Here is a 24,820-nt window from a genome sequence, read left to right on the forward strand (position 1 = left end):
CAGGCAAACAACAGTGAGAAGAAAGCAGGGGTTGCAGTACTAATATCAGACAAAATAGACTTCAAAACAAAGAAAGTAACAAGAGATAAAGAAGGCCACTACATAATGATAAAGGGCTTAGTCCAACAAGAGGATATAACCATTCTAAATATATATGCACCCAATACAGGAGCACCAGCATATGTGAAGCAAATACTAACAGAACTAAAGAGGGAAATAGACTGCAATGCATTCATTGTAGGAGACTTCAACACACCACTCACCCCAAAGGATAGATCCACCGGGCAGAAAATAAGTAAAGACACACAGGCACTGAACAACACACTAGAACAGATGGACCTAATAGACATCTATAGAACTTTACATCCAAAAGCAACAGGATATACATTCTTCTCAAGTGCACATGGAACATTCTCCAGAATAGACCACATACCAGCTCACAAAAAGAGCCTCAGTAAATTCCACAATATTGAAATTCTACCAACCAATTTTTCAGACCACAAAGGTATGAAAGTAGAAATAAATTCTACAAAGAAAACAAAAAGGCTCACAAACACATGGAGGCTTAACAACATGCTACTAAATAATCAATGGATCAATGAACAAATCAAAATAGAGATCAAGGAATATATAGAAACAAATGACAACAACAACACTAAGCCCCAACTTCTGTGGGATGCAGCGAAAGCAGTCTTAAGAGGAAAGTATATAGCAATCCAGGCACACTTGAAGAAGGAAGAACAATCCCAAATGAATAGTCTAACATCACAATTATTAAAACTGGAAAAAGAAGAACAAATGAGGCCTAAAGTCAGCAGAAGGAGGGACATAATAAAGATCAGAGAAGAAATAAACAAAATTGAGAAGAATAAAACAATAGCAAAAATCAACGAAACCAAGAGCTGGTTCTTTGAGAAAATAAACAAAATAGATAAGCCTCTAGCCCAACTTATTAAGAGAAAAAGAGAGTCAACACAAATCAACATAATCAGAAATGAGAATGGAAAAATCACGACAGACTCCACAGAAATACAAAGAATTATTAAAGACTACTATGAAAACCTATATGCCAACAAGCTGGAAAACCTAGAAGAAATGGACAACTTCCTAGAAAAATACAACCTCCCAAGACTGACCAAGGAAGAAACACAAAAGTTAAACAAACCAATTACAAGCAAAGAAATTGAAACAGTAATCAAAAAACTACCCAAGAACAAAACCCCGGGGCCGGACGGATTTACCTCGGAATTTTATCAGACACACAGAGAAGACATAATACCCATTCTCCTTAAAGTGTTCCACAAAATAGAAGAAGAGGGAATACTCCCAAACTCATTCTATGAAGCCAACATCACCCTAATACCAAAACCAGGCAAAGACCCCACCAAAAAAGAAAATTACAGACCAATATCCCTGATGAACGTAGATGCAAAAATACTCAATAAAATATTAGCAAACAGAATTCAACAGTATATCAAAAGGATCATACACCATGACCAAGTGGGGTTCATCCCAGGGATGCAAGGATGGTACAACATTCGAAAATCCATCAACATCATCCACCAAATCAACAAAAAGAAAGACAAAAACCACATGATCATCTCCATAGATGCTGAAAAAGCATTTGACAAAATTCAACATCCATTCATGATAAAAACTCTCAGCAAAATGGGAATAGAGGGCAAGTACCTCAACATAATAAAGGCCATATATGATAAACCCACAGCCAGCATTATACTGAACAGCGAGAAGCTGAAAGCATTTCCACTGAGATCGGGAACCAGACAGGGATGCCCACTCTCCCCACTGTTATTTAACATAGTACTGGAGGTCCTAGCCACGGCAATCAGACAAAACAAAGAAATACAAGGAATCCAGATTGGTAAAGAAGAAGTTAAACTGTCACTATTTGCAGATGATATGATACTGTACATAAAAAACCCTAAAGACTCCACTCCAAAACTACTAGAACTGATATCGGAATACAGCAAAGTTGCAGGATACAAAATCAACACACAGAAATCTGTAGCTTTCCTATACACTAACAACGAATCAATAGAAAGAGAAATCAGGAAAACAATTCCATTCACCATTGCATCAAAAAGAATAAAATACCTAGGAATAAACCTAACCAAGGAAGTGAAAGACTTATACTCTGAAAACTACAAGTCACTCTTAAGAGAAATTAAAGGGGACACTAATAAATGGAAACTCATCCCATGCTCATGGCTAGGAAGAATTAATATCGTCAAAATGGCCATCCTGCCGAAAGCAATATACAAATTTGATGCAATCCCTCTCAAATTACCAGCAACATTCTTCAATGAATTGGAACAAATAATTCAAAAATTCATATGGAAACACCAAAGACCCCGAATAGCCAAAGCAATCCTGAAAAAGAAGAATAAAGTAGGGGGGATCTCACTCCCCAACTTCAAGCTCTACTACAAAGCCATAGTAATCAAGACAATTTGGTACTGGCACAAGAACAGAGCCACAGACCAGTGGAACAGATTAGAGACCCCAGAAATTAACCCAAACATATATGGTCAATTAATATTTGATAAAGGAGCCATGGACATACAATGGCAAAATGACAGTCTCTTCAACAGATGGTGCTGGCAAAACTGGACAGCTACATGTAGGAGAATGAAACTGGACCATTGTCTAACCCCATATACAAAGGTAAACTCAAAATGGATCAAAGACCTGAATGTAAGTCATGAAACCATTAAACTCTTGGAAAAAAACATAGGCAAAAACCTCTTAGACATAAACATGAGTGATCTCTTCTTGAACATATCTCCCCGGGCAAGGAAAACAACAGCAAAAATGAGCAAGTGGGACTACATTAAGCTGAAAAGCTTCTGTACAGCGAAAGACACCATCAATAGAACAAAAAGGAACCCTACAGTATGGGAGAATATATTTGAAAATGACAGATCTGATAAAGGCTTGACGTCCAGAATATATAAAGAGCTCACACGCCTCAACAAACAAAAAACAAATAACCCAATTAAAAAATGGGCAGAGGAACTGAACAGACAGTTCTCCAAAAAAGAAATACAGATGGCCAAGAGACACATGAAAAGATGCTCCACATCGCTAATTATCAGAGAAATGCAAATTAAAACTACAATGAGGTATCACCTCACACCAGTAAGGATAGCTGCCATCCAAAAGACAAAGAACAACAAATGTTGGCGAGGCTGTGGAGAAAGGGGAACCCTCCTACACTGCTGGTGGGAATGTAAATTAGTTCAACCATTGTGGAAAGCAGTATGGAGGTGCATCAAAATGCTCAAAACAGACCTACCATTTGACCCAGGAATTCCACTCCTAGGAATTTACCCTAAGAACGCAGCAATCAAGTTTGAGAAAGACAGATGCACTCCTATGTTTATCGCAGCACTATTTACAATAGCCAAGAATTGGAAGCAACCTAAATGTCCATCTGTAGATGAATGGATAAAGAAGATGTGGTACATATACACAATGGAATACTACTCAGCCATAAGAAGTGGAAAAATCCAACCATTTGCAGCAACATGGATGGAGCTGGAGAGTATTATGCTCAGTGAAATAAGCCAAGCGGAGAAAGAGAAATACCAAATGATTTCACTCATCTGAGGAGTATAGGAACAAAGGAAAAACTGAAGGAACAAAACAGCAGCAGAATTACAGAACCCAAAAATGGACTAACAGGTACCAAAGGGAAAGGAACTGGGGAGGATGGGTGGGCAGGGAGGGATAAGGGGGGGGAAGAAGAAGGGGGGTATTAAGATTAGCATGCATGGGGGGGAGGGAGAAAGGGGAGGGTGGGCTGCACAACACAGAGAGGACAAGTAGTGACTCTACAACATTTTGCTAAGCTGATGGACAGTAACCGTAATGTGGTTGTTAGGGGGGACCTGATATAGGGGAGAGCATAGTAAACATAGTATTCTTCAGGTAAGTGTAGATTAAAAATTAAAAAAAAAAAAAAAAGAAAGAAAGAAAGAAAAGGGGGATTACTCCTTAACAGGATAAAACTATTGGTAAATCAAAGATCAACGCATGCTTTAAATATCCTTAATGTTGATCACTTAAAGGGTGTCAGATGATCAGCTATGGAGGTACTCTTTTCTGATAATATTCCTTTCACTTAATTAAAAAAAAAAAAAAAAAGCAGTTACTGTGTGCTGACCTCCAATGAGTTCTGCACAGTGGTATAGAGGGCATGTCAAAGTGTGGGCAAAGGGTCTGTTTGTTTCTACGCAGAAGATCAAGGCCTAGCTTGGATACCCAGAAAATGAACTAAGATACGATATGAGGAGGAGCTTCCGGCATCAGCACTCTCTGGAGGACTCGTGCCGGGGGATGATCATCAAAAAGCCTCCACAGGGATCCGGACGATGCTGCGGTTGTGGCTGCATCCAGCCCACCATCTCCTGGACTTGCCATAAGAAGGAGGAGGGAGATGTCTAGGCTGGCATGTGCATACAGTGAGACAACGAATTTGACTGGATCTGTACTGTTGGAACTCAACCAGGAGTTGGGAGGGGTGCAAGTTGTAGCACTCCAAAATCTCATGACTATAGACTATCTATGGTTAAAAGAACATATGGGATGTGAACAGATCCCAGAAATGGGCTGCTTTAATTTGTCTGATGGTTCAAGTACAGTTGGAAAATATCCATCATATCATAGATAAATTTTCACAAATGCCTAGGGTGCCTAAATGGTTTTCTTGGCTTCACTGGAGATGGCTGGTAATTATAGATTTGCTTTGTTTATGTCACCGTATTCCTATTATGTCAATATGTGTGTGCAAATTAGTTAGTAGTTTAAAACCTATACATACTTAAGGTACTATACAAGAAGATATGTCAAAGAAATAATCAATCCTCCCAAGTTTCCTTCATATGCTACATCTATAGCTTTTCTTCTTCCTTCCTAATTACAAACTTTAAATAGAATTCGTGCCTCATATCGAATTTACCGAGTATCATAATTCCTCCAGGTGGTAAAGATACCTCGAGACAAGTGCTGGGCATAGAAGCCACAGGGCATAAATCTGCAAAGAAGTAAAAAGCTAACCTTTGCAAACAATATGGCTTCTCTCTCACTTACCAACTTTACATTTCCCTGTATGGCCCCGGAAGATGACTGGTTAGCCAGAGACGGGTAAGATTCCTCAAGGGAGGAACAACCTAAGACAGGCACAGTCGCAGGGGGGCCATCAGGTGAGAATTTGGGGATCAACAGAGGTGAGGCTCAGAACCTCACCCCCCCTGCTTTGAGAGAAATCTTCTGCATCCGTGGATGTCTTGCTGCCCTTGTCTAGCCTGGATTAATACTTAGTCCATAGGCACACACCTGATCATCTGATCATCTACATTTGCCTTCTTACAGCACTAAACTATGTTTTCTACCTTTATCTTGCATCTACCTACCACTTCAGCATTTTATTAAAAATAAAAATAATAATAATAATAGGAGAAATGTGGGATCAACATATAAATCAAGTACAAAAATCAAATGAATATTCATATTTGACCTGATGGTTTATAGGTCATATTGCATGATCAAAACCGAAAGTTTCTGTGATGACTGCCCTTGTACTGTTCACCATGTAAGAATTTATTCACTCTGTAAGAATTCGTTCACCATGTAAGAACTTGTTCGTTATGCTTCAGAAGATTGGAGACTGACGAGAATTAGGCTTGAGATGGATTAATGATTGTACATTGAGCATTGACCCCCCTATACTGAATTTTATTGTTGTTAACAACCATTTGATCAATAAATATGAGAGATGCCCTCTCAAAAAAAAAAAAAAAAAAAAAAAAAAAGAATGGAGGAGGAAAAAAAAGAAGGAGAAAAAGGAAAGAACCTTTAAATTGTGTTTGTAATAACATATTAAGTAAGTTAAGTTAGACTCTTAGATAGTAAGGAAGTTGACCTTGAACCTTTGGTAACCACAAATCTAAAGACTGCAATGGCAATAAGTACATACCTACGGGTAATTACCCTAAATGTAAATGGACTGAATGCACCAATCAAAAGATATAGAGTCACTGAATGGATGAAAAAACAAGACCCATGTATATGGTGCCTACATGAGACTCACTTTAAACCCAAAGACATACACAGACAAAAAGTGAAGGGATGGAAAAAGATATTTCATGCAACTAATAGAGAGAAAAGAGCAGGAGTTGCAGTACTTGTATCGGACAAAATAGACTTCAAAACAAAGAAAGTCACAAGAGACACAGAAGGACATTACATAATGATAAAGGGGTCAATCCAACAAGAAGATGTAATCATTATAAATATCTATGCACCCAACACAGGAGCACCTACATATGTGAAACAATACGGACTGAGTTAAAAGGAGAAATAGAACGCAATGCATTCATTCTAGGAGACTTCAACACTCCACTCACTCTGAAGGACAGATCAACCAGACAGAAAATAAGACACAGAGGCACTGAACAACACATTAGAACAGATGGACATAACAGACATCTACAGAACTCTACACCCAAAAGCAGCAGAATACACATTCTTCTCAAGTGCACATGGAACATTTTCAAGAATAGATCATATACTAGGCCACAAAAAAGAGCCTCAGAAAACTCAAAAAGACTGAAATTGTACCAACCAGTTTCTCAGAATACAAGGTATGAAAGTAGAAATAAATTACACAAAGAATATGAAAAATCCCACAAACACATGGAGGCTTCACATCATGCTCCTAAATAACCAATGGATCAATGACCAAATAAAAAAAGAAGTCAAGCAATGTATAGAGACAAATGACAACAATTCAACACCACAAAATCTGTAGGAGGCAGCCAAAATCTGTACTAAGAGAAAAGTATATTGCAATACAAGTGTACCTCAGGAAAGAACAACAATCCCGTAGAAGCAGTCTAAACACACAATTAATGAAACTAGAAAAAGAAGAACAAATGAGGCCCAAAGTCAATAGAAGGAGGGACATAACAAAGATTAGAGAAGAAATAAATGAATTTGAGAAGAATAAAACAATTGAAAGAATCAATGAAAGCAAGAGCTGGTTCTTTGACAAAACAAACAAAACAGCTAAATCCCTAGCCAGACTTATCAAGAAAAAAAGACAGTCTACACACATAAACAGAATCAGAAATGAGAAAGGAAAAATCACTACGGACAACACAGAAACACAAAGAATTATTAGAGAATACTAGGAATACTAGGAAAATTATATGCTAACAAACTGGATAACCTAGAAGAAATGGACAACATTCTACAAAAATACAACCTTCCAAGACTGACCAAGGCAGAAACAGAAAATCTGAACAGACCAATTACCAGAAACAAAATCAAACTGGTAATCAAAAAAACTACCTAAGAACAAAACTCTTGGACCAGATGGCTTCACTGCTGAATTTTAACAAACATATAGAGAAGACATAATACCCATCCTCTTTAAAGTTTTCCAAAGAGTAGAAAAAGAGGGAATACTTCCAAACTCATTCTATGAGGCCAGCATCACTCGAATACCAAAACTAAGCAAAGACACCACAAAAAAAGAAAAATACATAGCAATATCCCTGATGAACACAGATGCAAAAATACTCAACAAAATATTACCAAACTGAATTCAAAAATGCATCAAAAAGATCATCCATCATAACCAAATAGGATTTATTCCTGGTAAAACATTGAAAAATCCATCAACATCATCCACCACATAAACAAAAAGAAGGACAAAAACCACATGATCATCGCCATAGATGCTGAAAAAGCATTTTACAAAGTTTGTGGCTTTCATGAATTCATCCATTCATAATAAAAACTCTCAACAAAATGGGTATAGAGGGTAAGTACCTCAATATAATAAAGGTCATATATGACAAACCCACAGTCAATATCATACTTAACAGCGAGAAGTCTGAAAGCTTTCCCTTTAAGATAGGGAACAAGACAAGGATGCCCACTCTCCCCACTTCTATTCAACATAGTACTGGAGGTCCTAGCCATGGCAATCAGACAACACAAAGAAATAAAAGGCATCCAGACTGGCAAGGCAGAATTTAAACTGTCACTGTTTGCAGATGACATGATATTGTACATAAAAACCCTAAAGAATCCATTCCAAAACTACTAGATCTAATATCTGAATTCAGCAAAGTTGCAGGATACAAAATTAATAGGCAGAAATCTGTCACATTCCTATACACTAACAATGATCTAGCAGAGAGAGAAATCAGGAAAACATTTCCATTCACAATTCCATCAAAAAGAATAAAATACCTAGGAATAAACCTAACCAAGGAAGTGAAAGACCTATACCCTGAAAACTACAAGACACTCTTAAGAGAAATTAAAGAAGGTAACAATAAATGGAAACACATCCCGTGCTCATGGTTAGGAAGACTTAATATTGTCAAAACGGCCATCCTGCCTAAAGCAATCTACAGATTCAATGCAATCCCTATCAAAATACCAAAAGCATTCTTCAATGAACTAGAGAAAATCGTTCTAAAATTCACATGGAACCACAAAAGACCCCGAATAGTCAAAGCAATCCTGAGAAGGAAGAATAAAGCTGGGGGCGTTATGCCCCCAACTTCAAGCTGTACTACAAAGCCACAGTAATCAAGACAATTTGGTACTGGCACAAGAACAGACCCACAGACCACTGGAACAGACTAGAGAGCCCTGATATAAACCCAGTCATATATGGTCAATTAATATACAATAAAAGAGCCATTGAAACACAATGGGGAAATAACAGCCTCTTCAACAGCTGGTGTTGGCAAAACTGAACAGCTACATGCAAGAGAATCAAACTGGAATATTGCTGAACCCTATACACCAAACTAAACTTGAAATGGATTAAAGACTTGAATGTAAGTCATGAAACCATAAAACTCTTAGAAGACAACATAGGCAAAACTCTCCTGAATATAAGAATGGGCAACTTCTTCCTGAACGCATTTCCTCGAGAAAGGGAAACAAAAGCAATAAAATGAACTCTTGGGACTACATCAAACTAAAAAGTTTCTGTACGCCAAAGGACACCATCAACAGAACAATAAGGCATCCTACAGTATGGGAGAATATATTTGTAAATGATATATCCAACAAAGGGTTTTCATCCAAAATATATAAAGAACTTGCATGCCTCAACACCCAAAAAGCAAATAACTCCATTAACAAATGGGCAGAGGAGATGAACAGACAGTTCTCCAAAGAAATTCAGATGGCCAACAGACACATGAAAAGATGCTCCACATCACTAATCATCAGGGAAATGCAAATTAAAACCACAATGAGATATCACCTCCCACCAGTTAGGATGGCCAGCATCAAAAAGACTAAGAACAACAAATACTGGCGAGGATGCAGAGAAATGGGAACCCTCCTACACTGCTGGTGGGAATGTTGGCTAGTTCAACCATTGTGGAAAGCAATATGGAGGTCCCTCAAAACACTAAAAATAGAAATACCATTTGACCCGGGAATCCCACTCCTTGGAATTTACCCAAAGAATACAAGTCCTCAGATTCAAAAAGACATATGCACCCCTATGTTTATCGCAGCACTATTTATAATAGCCAAGATATGGAAGCAACCCAAGTGTCCATCAGTAGATGAATGGATAAAGAAGATGTGGTACACAGGAATTCCACTCCTAGGAATTTACCCTAAGAACGCAGCAATCAAGTTTGAGAAAGACAGATGCACCCCTATGTTTATCACAGCACTATTTACAATAGCCAAGAATTGGAAGCAACCTAAATGTCCATCGGTAGATGAATGGATAAAGAAGATGTGGTATATATACATGATGGAATATTACTCAGCCATAAGAAGAAAACAAATCCTACCATTTGCAAAAACATGGATGGAGCTAGAGGGTATTATGCTCGGTGAAATAAGCCAAGTGGAGAAAGAGAAATACAAAATGATTTCACTCATCTGTGGAGTATAAGAACAAAGGAAAAACTGAAGGAACAAAACAGCAGCAGAATTACAGAACCCAAAAATGGACTGACAGGTACCAAAGGGAAAGGGACTGGGGAGGATGGGTGGGTAGGGAGGGATAAGAGGGGAGGGAAGAAGAAAGAGGGTATTAAGATTAGCATGCGTGGGGGGGCAGAGGGAGAAAGGGGAGGGCTGTACAACACAGAGAAGACAAGTAGTGATTCTACAACATTTTGTCATGCTGATGGACAGTAACTGTAAAGTAGTTTATAGGGGGTACCTGGTATAAGGGAGAGCCTAGTAAACATAATATTCTTCATGTAAGTGTAGATTATAAAAAAAAAAGGGGGGGGATTACTCTTTGATAGGATAAAACTAACTGTAAATCAACAATTAATGCATGCTTTAAATATCCTTAATTTTGATCACTTAAAGGGTGTCAGATGATCAGCTATGGAGGTACACTTTTCTGATAATATTCCTTTCTCTTAAAAAAAAAAAAGCAGTTCCTGTGTGGTGACCTCCAATGAGTTCTACACAATGGAATAAAGGGCAAATCAAAGTGTGGGCAAAGGGTCTGTTTGTGTTTATACAGAGGATCAAAGCCTAATTTGGCTACCCAGAAAATGAACTAAGATACGATATGAAGAAGAACTTCCAACATCAGCACTCTCTGGAAGACTCATACCAGAAGATGATCATCAAAAAACCTCAACAAAGATCCAGGCGATGCTGCAGTTGTAGCTGCATCCATACCTCCGGTTCCCTCGACTTGCCATTGGAATGAAGAAGGAGATATCTAAGCTGGCCTGTGCTTTCAGTAAAACAACAAATTTGACTGGATCTGTACTGTTGAACTCAACCAAGAATTAGGAGAAGTGCAAGTTGTAGCACTCCAAAATCTTACGACTACAGACTATCTACTGTTAAAAGAACATATGGGATGTGAACAGTTCCCAGGAATGGGTCGTTTTAATTTGTCTGATTTCTCTCAGACTGTTCAAGTACAGTTGGACAATATCCATCATATCATAGACAAATTTTCACAAATGCCTAGGGTGCCTAACTGGTTTTCTTGGCTTCACTGGAGATGGCTGGTAATTATAGATCTGCTTTGGTTATGTAACTGTATTCCTATTATGTTAATGTGTGGGCGCAATTTAATTAGTAGTTTAAAACTTATACATGCTTAAGTTAATCTACAAGAAGATATGTCAAAGAAATAATCAATCCTCCCATGTATTCTTCTGTCTGCTACCTCGATAGCTTTTCTTCTTCCTTCCTAATTACAACTCTTAAATAGAATTTGTGTCTCATATCGAATTCACCAAGTATCATAATTCCTCCAAGTGATAAAGATACCTCAAGACAAATGCTGGGCATAGAAGCCACAGGGCATAAATCTGCAAAGAAGTAAAAAGCTAACCTTTTCAAACAATATGGCTTCTCTCTCACTTACCAACTTTACATTTCCCTGTATGGCCCCAGAAGATGATTGGTTAGCCAGAGACAGGTAAGATTCCTCAAGGGAGGAACAACCTAAGACAGGCACAGTCCCAGGGGGGCCATCAGGTGAGAAATTGGGGATCAACAGTGGTGAGGCTTAGAACCTCACCCCCCCTGTTTTGAGAGAAATCTTCTGCATCTGTGGATGTTTTAATGCCCCTGTCTAGCTTGGATTAACACATAGTCTACAGGCACACACCTGATCATCTACATTTGCTCTCTTACAACACTAAACGATGTTTTCTACCTTTATCTTGCATCTACCTACCACTTCAGCATTTTATGAAAAATAAAAAAAATAATAATAATAAAGGGAGAAATGTGGGATCCACATATAAATCAAGTATAAAAATCAAACGAATATTCATATTTGACCTGATTGTTTATAGTTCATAATGCGTGATCAAAACCGAAAGTTTCTGTGATGACTGCCCTTGTACTGTTCACCATGTAAGAACTTATTCACTATGTAAGAATTTGTTCACCATGTAAGAACTTGTTCGTTATGCTTCAGAAGATTATAGAGACTGATGAGAATTAGGCTTGAGATGGATTAATGACTGTGCATTGAGCATTGACTCCCCTATACAGAATTTTATTGTTGTTAACAACCATTTGATCAATAAATATGAGAGATGCCCTCTCAAAAAAAAAAAAACAAAGAAGATGTGGTACATATACACAATAGAATACTATTTGGCCATAAGAAAGATACAAATCCTACCATTTGCAACAACATGGATAGAACTGGAGGACATTATACTCAGCAAAATAAGCCAGGCAGGGAAAGACAATGCCATTTGATTTCCCTCATTTATGGAGAATAACAATGAAGCAAAATTGAAGGAAAAAAATAGAAGCAGACTCAGAGACTCTAAGAAGGAACTAGTGGTTACCAAAGAGGATGGGAATGGGAAGAGAGGTGGGGAGGGAGGGAGAAGGGGATTGAGGGGTATTATGTTTAGTACACATGGTGTGGGGGATCACAGGGAGAATAGTGTAGCACAGAAAAGCCACATAGTGGATCTGTGGCATCTTGCTGCACTGATGGATGTGACTGCATTGGGGTATGGGTGGGGACTTGATAATATGGGTAAATGTAGTAACCACATTGTTTTTTCATGTGAAACCTTCATAAGAGTGTATATCAATCATACCTTAATAAAAAAATTTTTTTAAAAGCTGTCCCTTGAGAACCCTAGGCAGAGACAAGTACATTCTCCCTTGTTCCCATAAACGCTTTGTACTGTTTTAGTTAGGCATCATTTTCCGTTGATTATTTCTATACCTGCACTGGTCTGTGAATCCTTGGAGAGCCAAGAAATGTGTTTATTTTTCTATCCCTACAGCTTAATGTTTAAAAGTGTTTTACAAATGTTCACTGACAAATATTGAACTCTAATCTTGTATCTGTTCATCATTTAAATATTTATTAAGTGCTTACTCAGAAACAAAAGGCAACACCAGTAAGTATACCATAAAACCACCTTATAAATTGTAGAATTATAGAAGAGGAAGACACTTCAAGATTTTCTACTACAATCCCCTCTTCTCCCTTATTCACTCCAACCCATTTTGATAGACTTTTTTTAAAGATTCAAAGACATTAAATGATATGAATGATAACAGCACAGCTAAGATTAGAATCCATCTCCTAACTCCCCATATTTGCTCAATCCAACAAAAACTCATCAACTTTCTATAATTTCAGCAAATGTTAATATACCTTATGCCAAAGTGAACATCTCAATTTTTCTCATTCACATTGTTCTACTTCCAAAATTCCATTTTCTATTATCTTTATCAAAGGCATTCTATTTTTTGCCCACCTATATTATTCACTGCATATCAGTTAAGGTGTTGAAAACAAAGTATCAATAAAAGGTTTGGGAAAAAGAGGTATATTAGTTTTTCAACAGAAAGTCTTTTAAGAGAAAACTTCAAAAATACACTTTGAAACTATTCAAATTCAGTTAGACAATATCCATCATATAACTGATAAGTTTTCACAAATGCCTATGGTACCTAACTGGTTTTCTTGGTTTCACTGGATATGGCTGGTAATTGTAGGTCTGGTTTTGTTATGTAGCTGTATTCCTTTATGTTAATGTGTGTGCGTAATTTAATTACTGGTTTAAAACCTATACATGCTTATGTTACTCTACAAGAAGATATGTCAAAAAAATAATCAATCTTCCTATGTTTTCTTCCGTTTGCTACTTCTATAGCTTTTCTTCTTCCTTCCTAATTACAACCCTTTAGTAGAATTCGTGCCTCATATCGAAAATTACCGAGTATCATAATTCTTCTAAGTGGTAAAGATAGCTCCAGACAAATGCTGGGCATAGAAGCCACAGGGCATAAATCTGCAAAGAAGTAAAAAAACTAACCTTTTCAAACAATATTGCTTCTCTCTCACTTACCAACTTTACATTTCCCTGTATGGCCCCGGAAGATGACTGGTTAGCCAGAGACAGGTAAGATTCCTCAAGGGAGGAACAACCTAAGACAGGCACAGTTGCAGGGGGGCCATCAGGAGAGAAATTGGGGATCAACAGAGGGGAGGCTTAGAACCTCATCCCCCTTGTTTTGAGAGAAATCTTCTGCATCTGTGGATGTTTTGCTGCCCTTGTCTAGCTTGGATTAATATTTAGTCTATAGGCACAGACCTGATCATCCACATTTGCCCTCTTACAGCACTAAATTATGTTTTCTACCTTTATCTTGCATCTACCTACCACTTCAGCATTTTATTTAAAAAAAATTATAATAATAATAATAAGGGAGAAATGTGGGATTCACATATAAATCAAGTATAAAAATCAAACAAATAATCATATCTGACTTGATTGTTTATAGTTCATGATGCGTGATCAAAACCCAAAGTTTCTGTCATATGACTGCCCTCGCATTGTTCACCATGTAAAACTTATTCACTATGTAAGAACTTGTTCACCATGTAAGAACTTGTTCGTTATGCTTCAGAAGATTGGAGACTGTTGAGAAATAGGCTTGGGGTTGATTAATGACTGTGCATTGAGTCCCCTATACAGAATTTTATTTTTGTTAACAACCATTTGATCAATAAATATGAGAGATGCCCTCTCAAAAAATATATATATATATGTATACTTTGAAAAATTAGCCACCCTAGTAAGTTAGTTGTACATTTGCTCATGTAAATATGCATTTGGACTAAATAATAAAAAGATTATAAAAATGATAAATTATCATTTTAGGTGAAATAACCTGCAAAAATTCAGAAGATTAGAATTACCTGCAGGTGTAGTTCTTTATCCAACTGACTAATTCCTTGGGCAAGTTTTGCTAGTTGTTCAGCAATTACAGCTTGATGAATAGATTGGGAAGTGTAACTCTTCACATCAAAGTCTTCATTTAAAAAATCACTGTAACAGTCTGGGGAAAAAAGGAAAAATCACCAGTTACTAATTACACTGCACTAAAGAAACAGATATTAAACAATCATAACATATTTTGAGGTCTTTCTACAAAGCAGGAACTGTTGTGAATGAGAAGAGGGGGAAGTAGGGGGAAGTAGTATCATAACAAAGTAATACTGTTCATCACTGAGCACTTACTTTGTACCAGACACTATCTAAGCACTTTACTCATATTGATTCATTCAGTCCCCACATAACCTGTTCAACCTGTCATTTTCCCCACTCAACAGATGAAGAGACAGGCACTGACAGGGCATGCAACCTGTCCAACCTCACTGTCAATTCAGGCAGTCTACCTGCAGAACTCATACTCTGAAACACTATACTATACTGTGAAAAGCTAAATTTTATCAGTGAATCAGAAGGAAAATATTGAGTGAAAGATTAAGAATTAACTACTAATCATAGCCTTTAATGCAAGAAAACAAGATCACTGACAATGATAACAGGAAAGTTGACTATATGTGGTATTTATGGTCTCTGATATTTCTAGATCAATGCACAAAATGTTATAATAAAGTAAGTGGAATTTTAATAGAAATAGGCCAAAAAATGTATAGGTATTACTGACATTTAGGATCTGTGAGTATGATAAGTAAATGGAAACAGAAACTGTTCAAAATACACCCTTAATAGGCAGGAAAAAGAAGTGATACTAGATGTTAAGAAGGTATCTTTTTGTATAGAAATCCACCAATCTGCAGGTCAAAGAAATATGGACAGAATTATGAATTAAAAATAGATATGTAGAAGTAAGCTCAGTGCAGCTATTAATCATTATCTGCTACCCGTCTGGTAGACATATCGTTGCCTTGACAGAGATTATGAAACTAACAAGCAAAACAGAGTACAGAGTACTTATAAGAAAGCTTTAATTGTTCATATGCACCATAATGGCTCCAGGAAGGCATGGTCTTTGTTTACTACCACCTCCCTAGGCCTTAACAATGTCTGACACATGGCAGGTGCTCAATATTGGTTGAATGAATTAATCTATGTATCAGCTGGAAGTATTCCGCTAAAAGCAAGATTCATTCTAGACTACTAGCAAAGTGGAGGGGAATGAAAAATGAAAACCGCTACATGGACCTTAAGTATGAGAACCACATTTCCTTCCAGTTTGCCAAGTAGTTCTCAGGATTAAGGATCCTACCAAGTAGACAAGTGGAGAATGCCATTCTAGAAGTGGGAAGGCTTAGGGCAGCAAATATCATGGCATATTTTGAGAAATAAGGGGAATACTGACTTCAGTGTGTCTAATCACAGAGTACATATGTGGGGCAGAAAGAGTAAAGACTGACATGTTGTCAGGGGAGCAGTTTTGAAAAGAGCCTGGAAGACACCCACAATGTTCAGAGTACTATATCTCATCATTTTAAGGCCAAAAAGAGCACTGTCAGCTTTGTGTTTTAGACAGTTTCTGGAAGCAGTATGGAAGATGATTGAAAAGGGATTACTCATACCACAGTGTTCCAGAGCTGGCTTGTATTAGCACCTGAGAGCCAGTTGTAAGATTTTTCAGGACATCACAGGTAAGTATCTTAATATTGACAATTGTGAGAGTATTTACATTATGGAAATTGGCATATACTACAAAATCAGGGATTTTCCTATTTCCCCAGAAGGCTGGTTTTTCGGCCCACCCAAGGAAGAGCACTGCAGAGACCAGAAAGGTGCTATGTTAACAGCCCAAGTAACAAGATGAAAGTCTACAGTAGTGGAACTAAGAATGTTAAGGAAGAGACTAACCTGATCTATAATCTATAGGACATAGAGACAAGCTGAAAATGAGTGATCAGGCAGAGCAAAAAGGATGATTCTTCATAAACTAACATGGGGAATTCAGCTTCACATTAGGCTAGACTACCAGGCTTCGTATAATGATGAATATGAAATTACCCCTGCCTCCAAGAAACTCATAATCCATACAATTAATGGTAACAGACTACAGAAGAAAAGGTTAGGGGAGAGAGATCAAAAAAACAAAGAAAGGGTGAGAGATTCTCAAGATGGTGGCATGAGAAGGGTGGCAGAAATCTCCTCCCAAAACCATAGATATTTTGAAAATCCAGTAAATACAACTATTCCTAAAAGAGTGACTAGAAGTTACAGTACAACAGCCAGGCTACATCTACATCTGCGAGAACTCAACATCTCACGGTAAAGGGTAAGATACAAAGCCATGACCCGGAGGGACCCAAGCACTCCCCCAACCCCAGCTCACCAGTGGGAGGAAAACAATCAGAGTGGGGAGAGAGTGGAAGCACAGAACTGCTAAATAACCAGCCCTAGTATTCTGCACCAGGAGCACAGACACACATTGCATGGTGTACTGGATATTAGAGGAACAGAAATGCAAAATCCGAGACTAAAACTGAGAACAGGTTCTCACAGCCAGCTTCCCTGGGACAAAAGAAAAGCAGGTGAATTAAAAGTCTTAAAGGGACAAGGGTTTAACAGGTAGACAAAATCATCCTGGCACACTCAGCCCAGCACGCTGGGAACTTTAAGGAACTTCAGGCGCCATAACCCCCTGGGTGGCAAATGCAGATCTGAAGCCCCTCATGGCAACAAAGAGGCTGCCGTTCATTTCCCCCCATCGGCACTGGAAGCAAACCGACTGACTTGCCATTGCTGCAGAACAGCTGGGGAGCAGCCACGCCCACAGCAACCACACAGAGGCTTCTCCCAGCACACAGCTAACCAGGCCAGACCCAGAGGCTGCCCCTGCCCACAGCTGACCAGCACAGACAGCAGAGATCAGCACAGGGTCCAGAAGGGATAAAGGGGCTTTGTTCTCTCAGCGAACACATGCTGCTAGAATGCAACCACCGCCAGTGCCCTAGGCAATCCCAAGGGCCACACAGCCCACGGCAACTCAGGGGATTAACCCAGGGGCTTCCCCATGCACCCAGTTGACCAGCACTGGCAAAGGAAACCAGCGCAGAGTCAGGGAAGCACATAGGGGCTCTGCTCTCGCAGCGAACTGCTCACCTGCAACCACTGCCAGTGCCCAAGGCCAACCCGAGGGCCACCCTACCCACGGCAGCTCAGGGGATTAACCCAGAGGCTGATCCCTGTGTGCAGTTGCCCAGCACAGGCAGCAGACACCAGCACAGAGTTCAAGAAGCATGAAGGGGTGCTGTTCTCACAGCAGAACACACATCGCTTGCCTGCAAACCCACCACTGCCCTGGCCATCCCGAAGTCTGCCCTGCCTATGGAAGCTCAGGGTATCAACCCAGAGGCTGCTCCTGGTGTGTGGCTGACCAGCACAGGCAGCAGAGATGGGCAAGGTGACAAGCAAGCAGAAAGGGTCTTTGTTCTCCCAGCTGAAACAGACGCCCTTCCATCACCATGAAAAGGCAGAAGAACCTTCTTCAGTCCAAAATAACCTGAAACACCAGAGTGAGGGCCTGGTGAGACCGAAATCATCAATCTTCCTGAAAAAGAATTCAAAATAAAAGTCATAAGAATGCTGAAGGAGCTACAGAGAAATATGCAAGAGTCAAGGGATGAATTCCAGGGGAAGATAACAAATGAAACAAACAAGAGAAGGATTTAATAGCAGACTGGATGATGCATAAGACACTGTTAATGGAATAGAATTCAGAGAACAGGAATACAGAGAAGCTGAGGCAGAGAGAGATAAAAGGACGTCTAGGAATGAACGACTTTTAAGAAAACTGTGTGATCAATCCAACCGAACAATATTCGCTTTATGGGGGTACCACAAGAAGAAGAGAGAAAAAAGGATAGAAACTGTCTTTGAACTTCCCCAATCTGGGAGAACACAACACAAGGGACCCAAGGAAGACAACACCAAGACATGCAACAATTAAAATGGCAAAGATCAAAGATAAGGACAGGGTATTAAAAGCAGCCAAAGAGACAAAAAAGATCATCTACAAAGGAAAACCCATCAGGCTATCAGTAGACTTTTCAGCAGAAACCTTACAGGCCAGAAGAGAATGATATGATATATTCAAAGAGATGAAACAGAAGGGCTTCGAACCAACAACACTGTATCCAGCAAGATTATCATTTAAATTTGCAGGAGGAATTAAACAATTCCCATATAAGCAAAAGTTGAGGGAATTTTCCTCCCACAAACCATCTCTACAATGTATTCTAAAGGGACTGCTCTAGACGGAAGTGCTCCTAAGGCTAAATAGATGTCACCAGAGAAAATAAAAACACAGCAAAAAAAGTAGACCAACCAAATACTAACTAGATGCAAAATAAAATCAACTATCCACAAATTCACTCAAGGGAAACACAAAAGAGTACAGCATAAAACACCTAACACAGAAGGAGTGGAGGAGGAAGAAAAAGAAGAGAGAGAAAGAATCATCAGACTGTGTTTATAATAGCATAATAAATGAGTTAAGTTAGATGGTTAGAGAGTAAAGAAGGTACCCTTGAACCTTTGGTAAACATGAATCCAAAGCCTGCGATGGCAATAAGTACATATCTATCGATAATCACCCTAAATGTAAATGGACTGAATGCACCAATCAAAAGGCATGGAGTAATAGAATGGATAAAAAAGCAACACCCATCTATGCAGTGCCTACAAGGGATTCACCTCAAACACAAAGATATACACAGAGAAAAAGTGAAGGTATGGAAAAGATTTCATGCAAACAATAGGGAGAAAAAAGCAGGTGTTGCAGTACTTGTATCAGAAAAAATAGACTTCAAAACAAAGAAAGTAACAAGAGACAAAGAGGGCATTACATAATGATAAAGGGGTCAGTCCAACAAAAGGATATGACCATTATAAATATCTATGGCACTGAACACAGGAGCACCTACATATGCAAAACAAATACTAACAGAATTAAAGGAGGAAATACAATGCAATGCATTCATTCTAGGAGACTTCAACACATCACTCACTCCAAAGGACAGATCCACCAGACAGAAAATAAGTAAGGACACAGAGGCACTGAATTACACACTAGAACAGATGGACCTAACAGACATCTACAGAACTCTACACCCAAAAGCAGCAGGATACACATTCTTCTCAAGTGCACATGGACCATTTTCCAGAATAGACCACATACTAGGTCACAAAAAGAGCCTCAGTAAATTCAAAACAATTGAAATTCTACCAAAAAACTTCTCAGACCACAAAGGTATAAAACTAGAAATAACTGTACAAAGAGAGCAAAAAGGCTCACAAACACATGGAGGCTTAACAACATGCACCTAAATAATCGATGGATTAATGACCAAATTAAAACAGAGATCAAGCAATATATGGAGTCAAATGAAAACAACAGCACAATGCCCCAACTTCTGTGGGACGGAGCAAAGGCACTTCTAAGAGGAAAGTACATAGCGATTCAGGCCTATTTAAAGGAGGAACAATCCCAAATTAATAGCATAAATTCACAATTACTGAAACTGAAAAAAGAACAAATGAGGCCCAAAGTCAGCAGGAGGGACATAATAAAGATCAGAGAAGAAATAAATAAAATTGAGAAGAATAAAACAAAGAAAAAAAATCAATGAAACCAAAACCTGTTCTTTGAGAAAATTAACAAAATAGATGAACCCCTAGCCAGACTTATTAAAAAGAGAAAAAGAGAATCTACACACATCAAAAGAATCAGAAATGAGAAAGGAAAAATCACTATGGACAACACAGAAATACAAAGACTTATTAGAGAATACTATGAAAATCTATACGCTAACAAACTGGACAACCTAGAAGAAATGGACAACTTTCTAGAAAAATACAACCTTCCAAAACTGACCAAGGAAGAAACAGAAAATCTACACAGACCAATTACCAGCAAAGAAATTGAACTGGTAATCAAAAAACTACCTAAGAACAAAACTCCCAGAAGAGATGGATTCACTGCTGAATTTTATCAGACATTTAGAGAAGACATAATACTCATTTTCCTTTAAGTTTCCAAAAAATAGAAGAGGAGGGAATACTCCCAAACTCATTCTATGAAGCCAGCATCACTCTAGTACCAAAATGAGGCAAAGACACCACAAAAAAAAGAAAACTACAAATATCCCTGATGAACATAGATGCAAAAATACTCAACAAAATATTACCAAACTGAATTCAAAAATACATCAAGAGGATCATCCATCATGAACAAGTGGGATTCATTACAGGGATGCAAGGATGGTACAACATTTGAAAATCCATCAACATCATCCATATCAATAAAAAGGCCAAAAACCACATGATCATCTCCACAGATGCTGAAAAAGCATTTGACAAAATTCAACATCCATTCATGATAAAAACTCTCAACAAAATGGGTAGAGAGGGCAAGTACCTCAACATAATAAACGCCATATCTGACAAACCCACAGCCAACATCATACTTAGCAGCGAGAAGCTGAAAGCTTTTCCCCTAAGATTGGGAACAAGACAAGGATGCCCACTCTCCCCACTTTTCTTCAACATAGTACTGGAGGTCCTAGCACGGCAATCAGGCAACACAAAGAAACAAAAGGCATCCAGATTGGCAAGGCAGAAGTTAAACTGTCACTGTGTGCAGATGACATAATATTGTACATTAAAAAACCCTTAAGAACCCACTCCAAAACTACTAGAACTAATATCTGAATTCAGCAAAGTTGCAGGATACAAAATTAATAGGCAGAAATCTGTCGCATTCTATACACTAACAATGAACTAGCAGAAAGAGAAATCAGGAAAACAATTCCATTCACAATTGCATCAAAAAGAATAAAATACCTAGGAATAAACCTAACCAAGGAAGTGAAAGACTTATACCCTGAAAACTAGAAGACACTCTTAAGAGAAATTAAAGAGGACACTAATAAATGGAAATTTATCCCATGCTCTTGAATAGGCAGAATTAATTTTGTCAAAATGGCCATCCTGCCTAAAGCAATCTACAGATTCAATGCAATCCCTATCAAAATATCAACAGCATTCTTCACTGAAACTGGAACAAATAGTTTTAAAATTCATATGGAACCACAAAATACCCCGAATAGCCAAAGCAATCATGAGAAGGAAGAATAAGGCAGGGGGGATCTCGCTTCCCAACTTCAAGCTCTACTACAAAGTCACAGTAATCAAGACAATTTGGTACTGGCGCAAGAACAGACCCATAGACCAGTGGAACAGAATAGAGAGTCCGGATATTAACCCAAGCATATATGGTCAATTAATATACAATAAAGAAGCCATGGATTTATAATGGAGAAATGACAGCCTCTTTAACAGCTGGCGTTGGCAAAACAGGACAGCTACATGTAAGAGAATGAAACTGATTACTGCCTAACTCCATACACAAAGATAAACTCGAAATGGATCAAAGACCTGAATGTAAGTCATGAAACCATAAAACTAACAGAAGAAAACACAGGCAAAACTCTCTTGGATATATAAACATGAGCAACTTCTTCATGAACATATCTCCCTGGGCAAGGGAAACAAAAGCAAAACTGAACAAGTGGGACTATATCAAACTAAAAAGGTTCTGTACAGCAAAGGACACTATCAGTAGAACAAAAAGGCATCCTACAGTATGGGAGAACATATTCATAAATGACATATCCAATAAGGGGTTGACATCCAAAATACATAAAGAGCTCACACACCTCAACAAACAAAAAGCAAATAATCCAATTAAAAAATGGGCAGAGGATCTGAACAGACACTTCTCCAAAGAAGAAATTCAGATGGCCAACAGGCACATGAAAAGATCGCTAATCATCAGAGAAATGCAAATAAAAACCACAATGAGATATCACCTCACACCAGTGAGGATTGCCAACATCCAAAAGACAAACAACAACAAATGTTGGCTAGGATGTGGAGAAAGGGGAACCCTCCTACACTGCTGGTGGGAATGTAAATTAGTTTAACCATTGTGAAAAGCAGTATGGAGGTTCCTCAAAAAACTCAAAATAGAAATATCATTTGACCCAGGAATTCTACTCCTAGGAATTTACCCTAAGAATGCAGGAGCCCAGTTTAAAGTTGACATATGCACCCCTATGTTTATCACAGCACTATTTACAATAGTGAAGAAATGGAAGCAACCTAAGTGCCCATCAGTAGATGAATGGATAAAGATGTGGTACATATACACAATGGGATATTATTCAGCCTTAAGAAGAAAACAAATCCTATCATTTGCAACAACATGGATGGAGCTAGAGGGTATTATGCACAGTGAAATGAGCCAAGTGGAGAAAGACAAATATCAAATGATTTCACTCATCTGTGGAGTATAAGAACAAAGAAAAAAAATAGCAGAACCCAAGAATGGACTAACAGTTACCAAAGGGAAAGGGACTGGGGATGATGGGTGGGAAGGGAGGGATAAGGGGAAAAGGGGGCATTACTATTAGCACATATAATGTAGCGGGGTGTGGGCATGAGGAACGCAGTATAACACAGAAGACAAGTAGTGATTCTATAGCATCTTACTATGCAGATGGATGGTGACTGTAATAGGGTATGTAGTGGGGACTTGATAATGGGAGGAGTCTAATAACCATAATTTTGTTCAGGTAATTAATTGTATATTAATGATACTAAAATAAAAAAAGAAAAGAATAGTATTGTGTTCAGATGGGGGAGATTGTAGGAAGCATAATAAATTTTTCGTGTATATCCACTGTATCACAATAACATATTCACCTCAAAAAAAACAAAGAAAGGAATTTATTTCATTTTTTCATAGGTAGAACCTGGACTTTCTGTTCCTATGTAGAACTAGTAGAGCTTGTTCACTATCAAGATAGAAATGTCCAGTAAACAGTTCTATAGCTCACAAGAAAGGTAATGGCCATGTATATCTGTGTTTGTGTGCATAGATATTAATTTTGTAACCATGAAAAAGAGAACAGATGATTTAGGAAGAAATTTTAAAATGCACTAAATGTTGGAAATGGGTAAGACAGAGTTCAAAAGCCAGGAAAAAAACAAAAATTGGGGATTAGACAAGAGAAATGAAAGCAATCAGACTAAGGAGAGTTCAGAGAGAAAGAAAGAGAAATGGTAAAAATCAAAAGATGACAGTTTAAAGCAAATACGTGGTCAGTGGTGCCAAAGATCTTAACAAAAATCAAACACAATGAAGGCTGAGTACCAGTCACTGCATTTGGCACTTGAGGACTGACTGTCTCCTTAAAGAGAAAAGTCCTATAATGTTTCTCTTTAATAATCTTCTCATTTCTATAGAAGGCAACTCAGAAACCCCTAAAAATTTTCCAAATTAAAAAAAAATTTTTCCAAATTAACCATCTGCTCACCAATCCTATCCTCTATCACTGGCAGATCCCGGACATAGTTAATTACTGTTCCTGATGGAAATGTTCAACTCCTCAGGAATATTTCAGGGTATGGGTGCAGTGAACCACTGAATCAGGGGCAAACTGAAGACAAACATCCAAAAGAAACTAGAAAAAAGCACTTAGAGAATTAGGAATTAAATTTTTAAAAAAGGATGGAACTCAAAAGCCACATGAGGAAAGTATTTCCAGAAAGGAATCAAACCCTTTTAGGGTTCCTCTTCATTAGTACAGTGGTGAGTATCCCTGCCTGTCAAACCCATCTATCAATTCAAGCAAAATAAGGAACAAAAAAGTATCCATTTGATTTACCACACATGGAAGTCATTGAAGACCTTGGTAAAGCAATTTCAATGGCATAATGAGGTAGCTAGGTCCTTGAGAAAACAAGAAGAAAGTACAGGGCACCAGAGGAGGGGCTGTTCTTATGAAAGAGCAGAGACTACACTTCTGGTGAAATTGAAAATATAAGGGAGAAAAGGAAGAAAGGAGAGTTGCACACTCAGGTTAGTTTATAGGTTTGATGCAAGAAATGGAGGAAGTTTACATACAATGCTTACCTGACGACTATGTACACTCCAA

General features: G+C 38.2%; 1 protein-coding gene across 1 annotated transcript in view; it reads right to left on the reverse strand.

Moving 5' to 3' along the window:
* Positions 1 to 24,820, reverse strand: part of COG5 (component of oligomeric golgi complex 5) — a 386,458-nt gene that overhangs the window by 360,046 nt on the left and 1,592 nt on the right. Inside the window, exon 2 of the mRNA XM_037010866.2 lies at positions 14,744 to 14,883. Within this exon, the coding sequence (XP_036866761.2) occupies positions 14,744 to 14,883 (140 nt within the window). The remainder of the gene's footprint in view (positions 1 to 14,743; positions 14,884 to 24,820) is intronic.

The sequence above is a fragment of the Manis javanica genome, chromosome 6 (assembly GCF_040802235.1).
Source record: "Manis javanica isolate MJ-LG chromosome 6, MJ_LKY, whole genome shotgun sequence".
Lineage (NCBI taxonomy): Eukaryota > Metazoa > Chordata > Mammalia > Pholidota > Manidae > Manis > Manis javanica.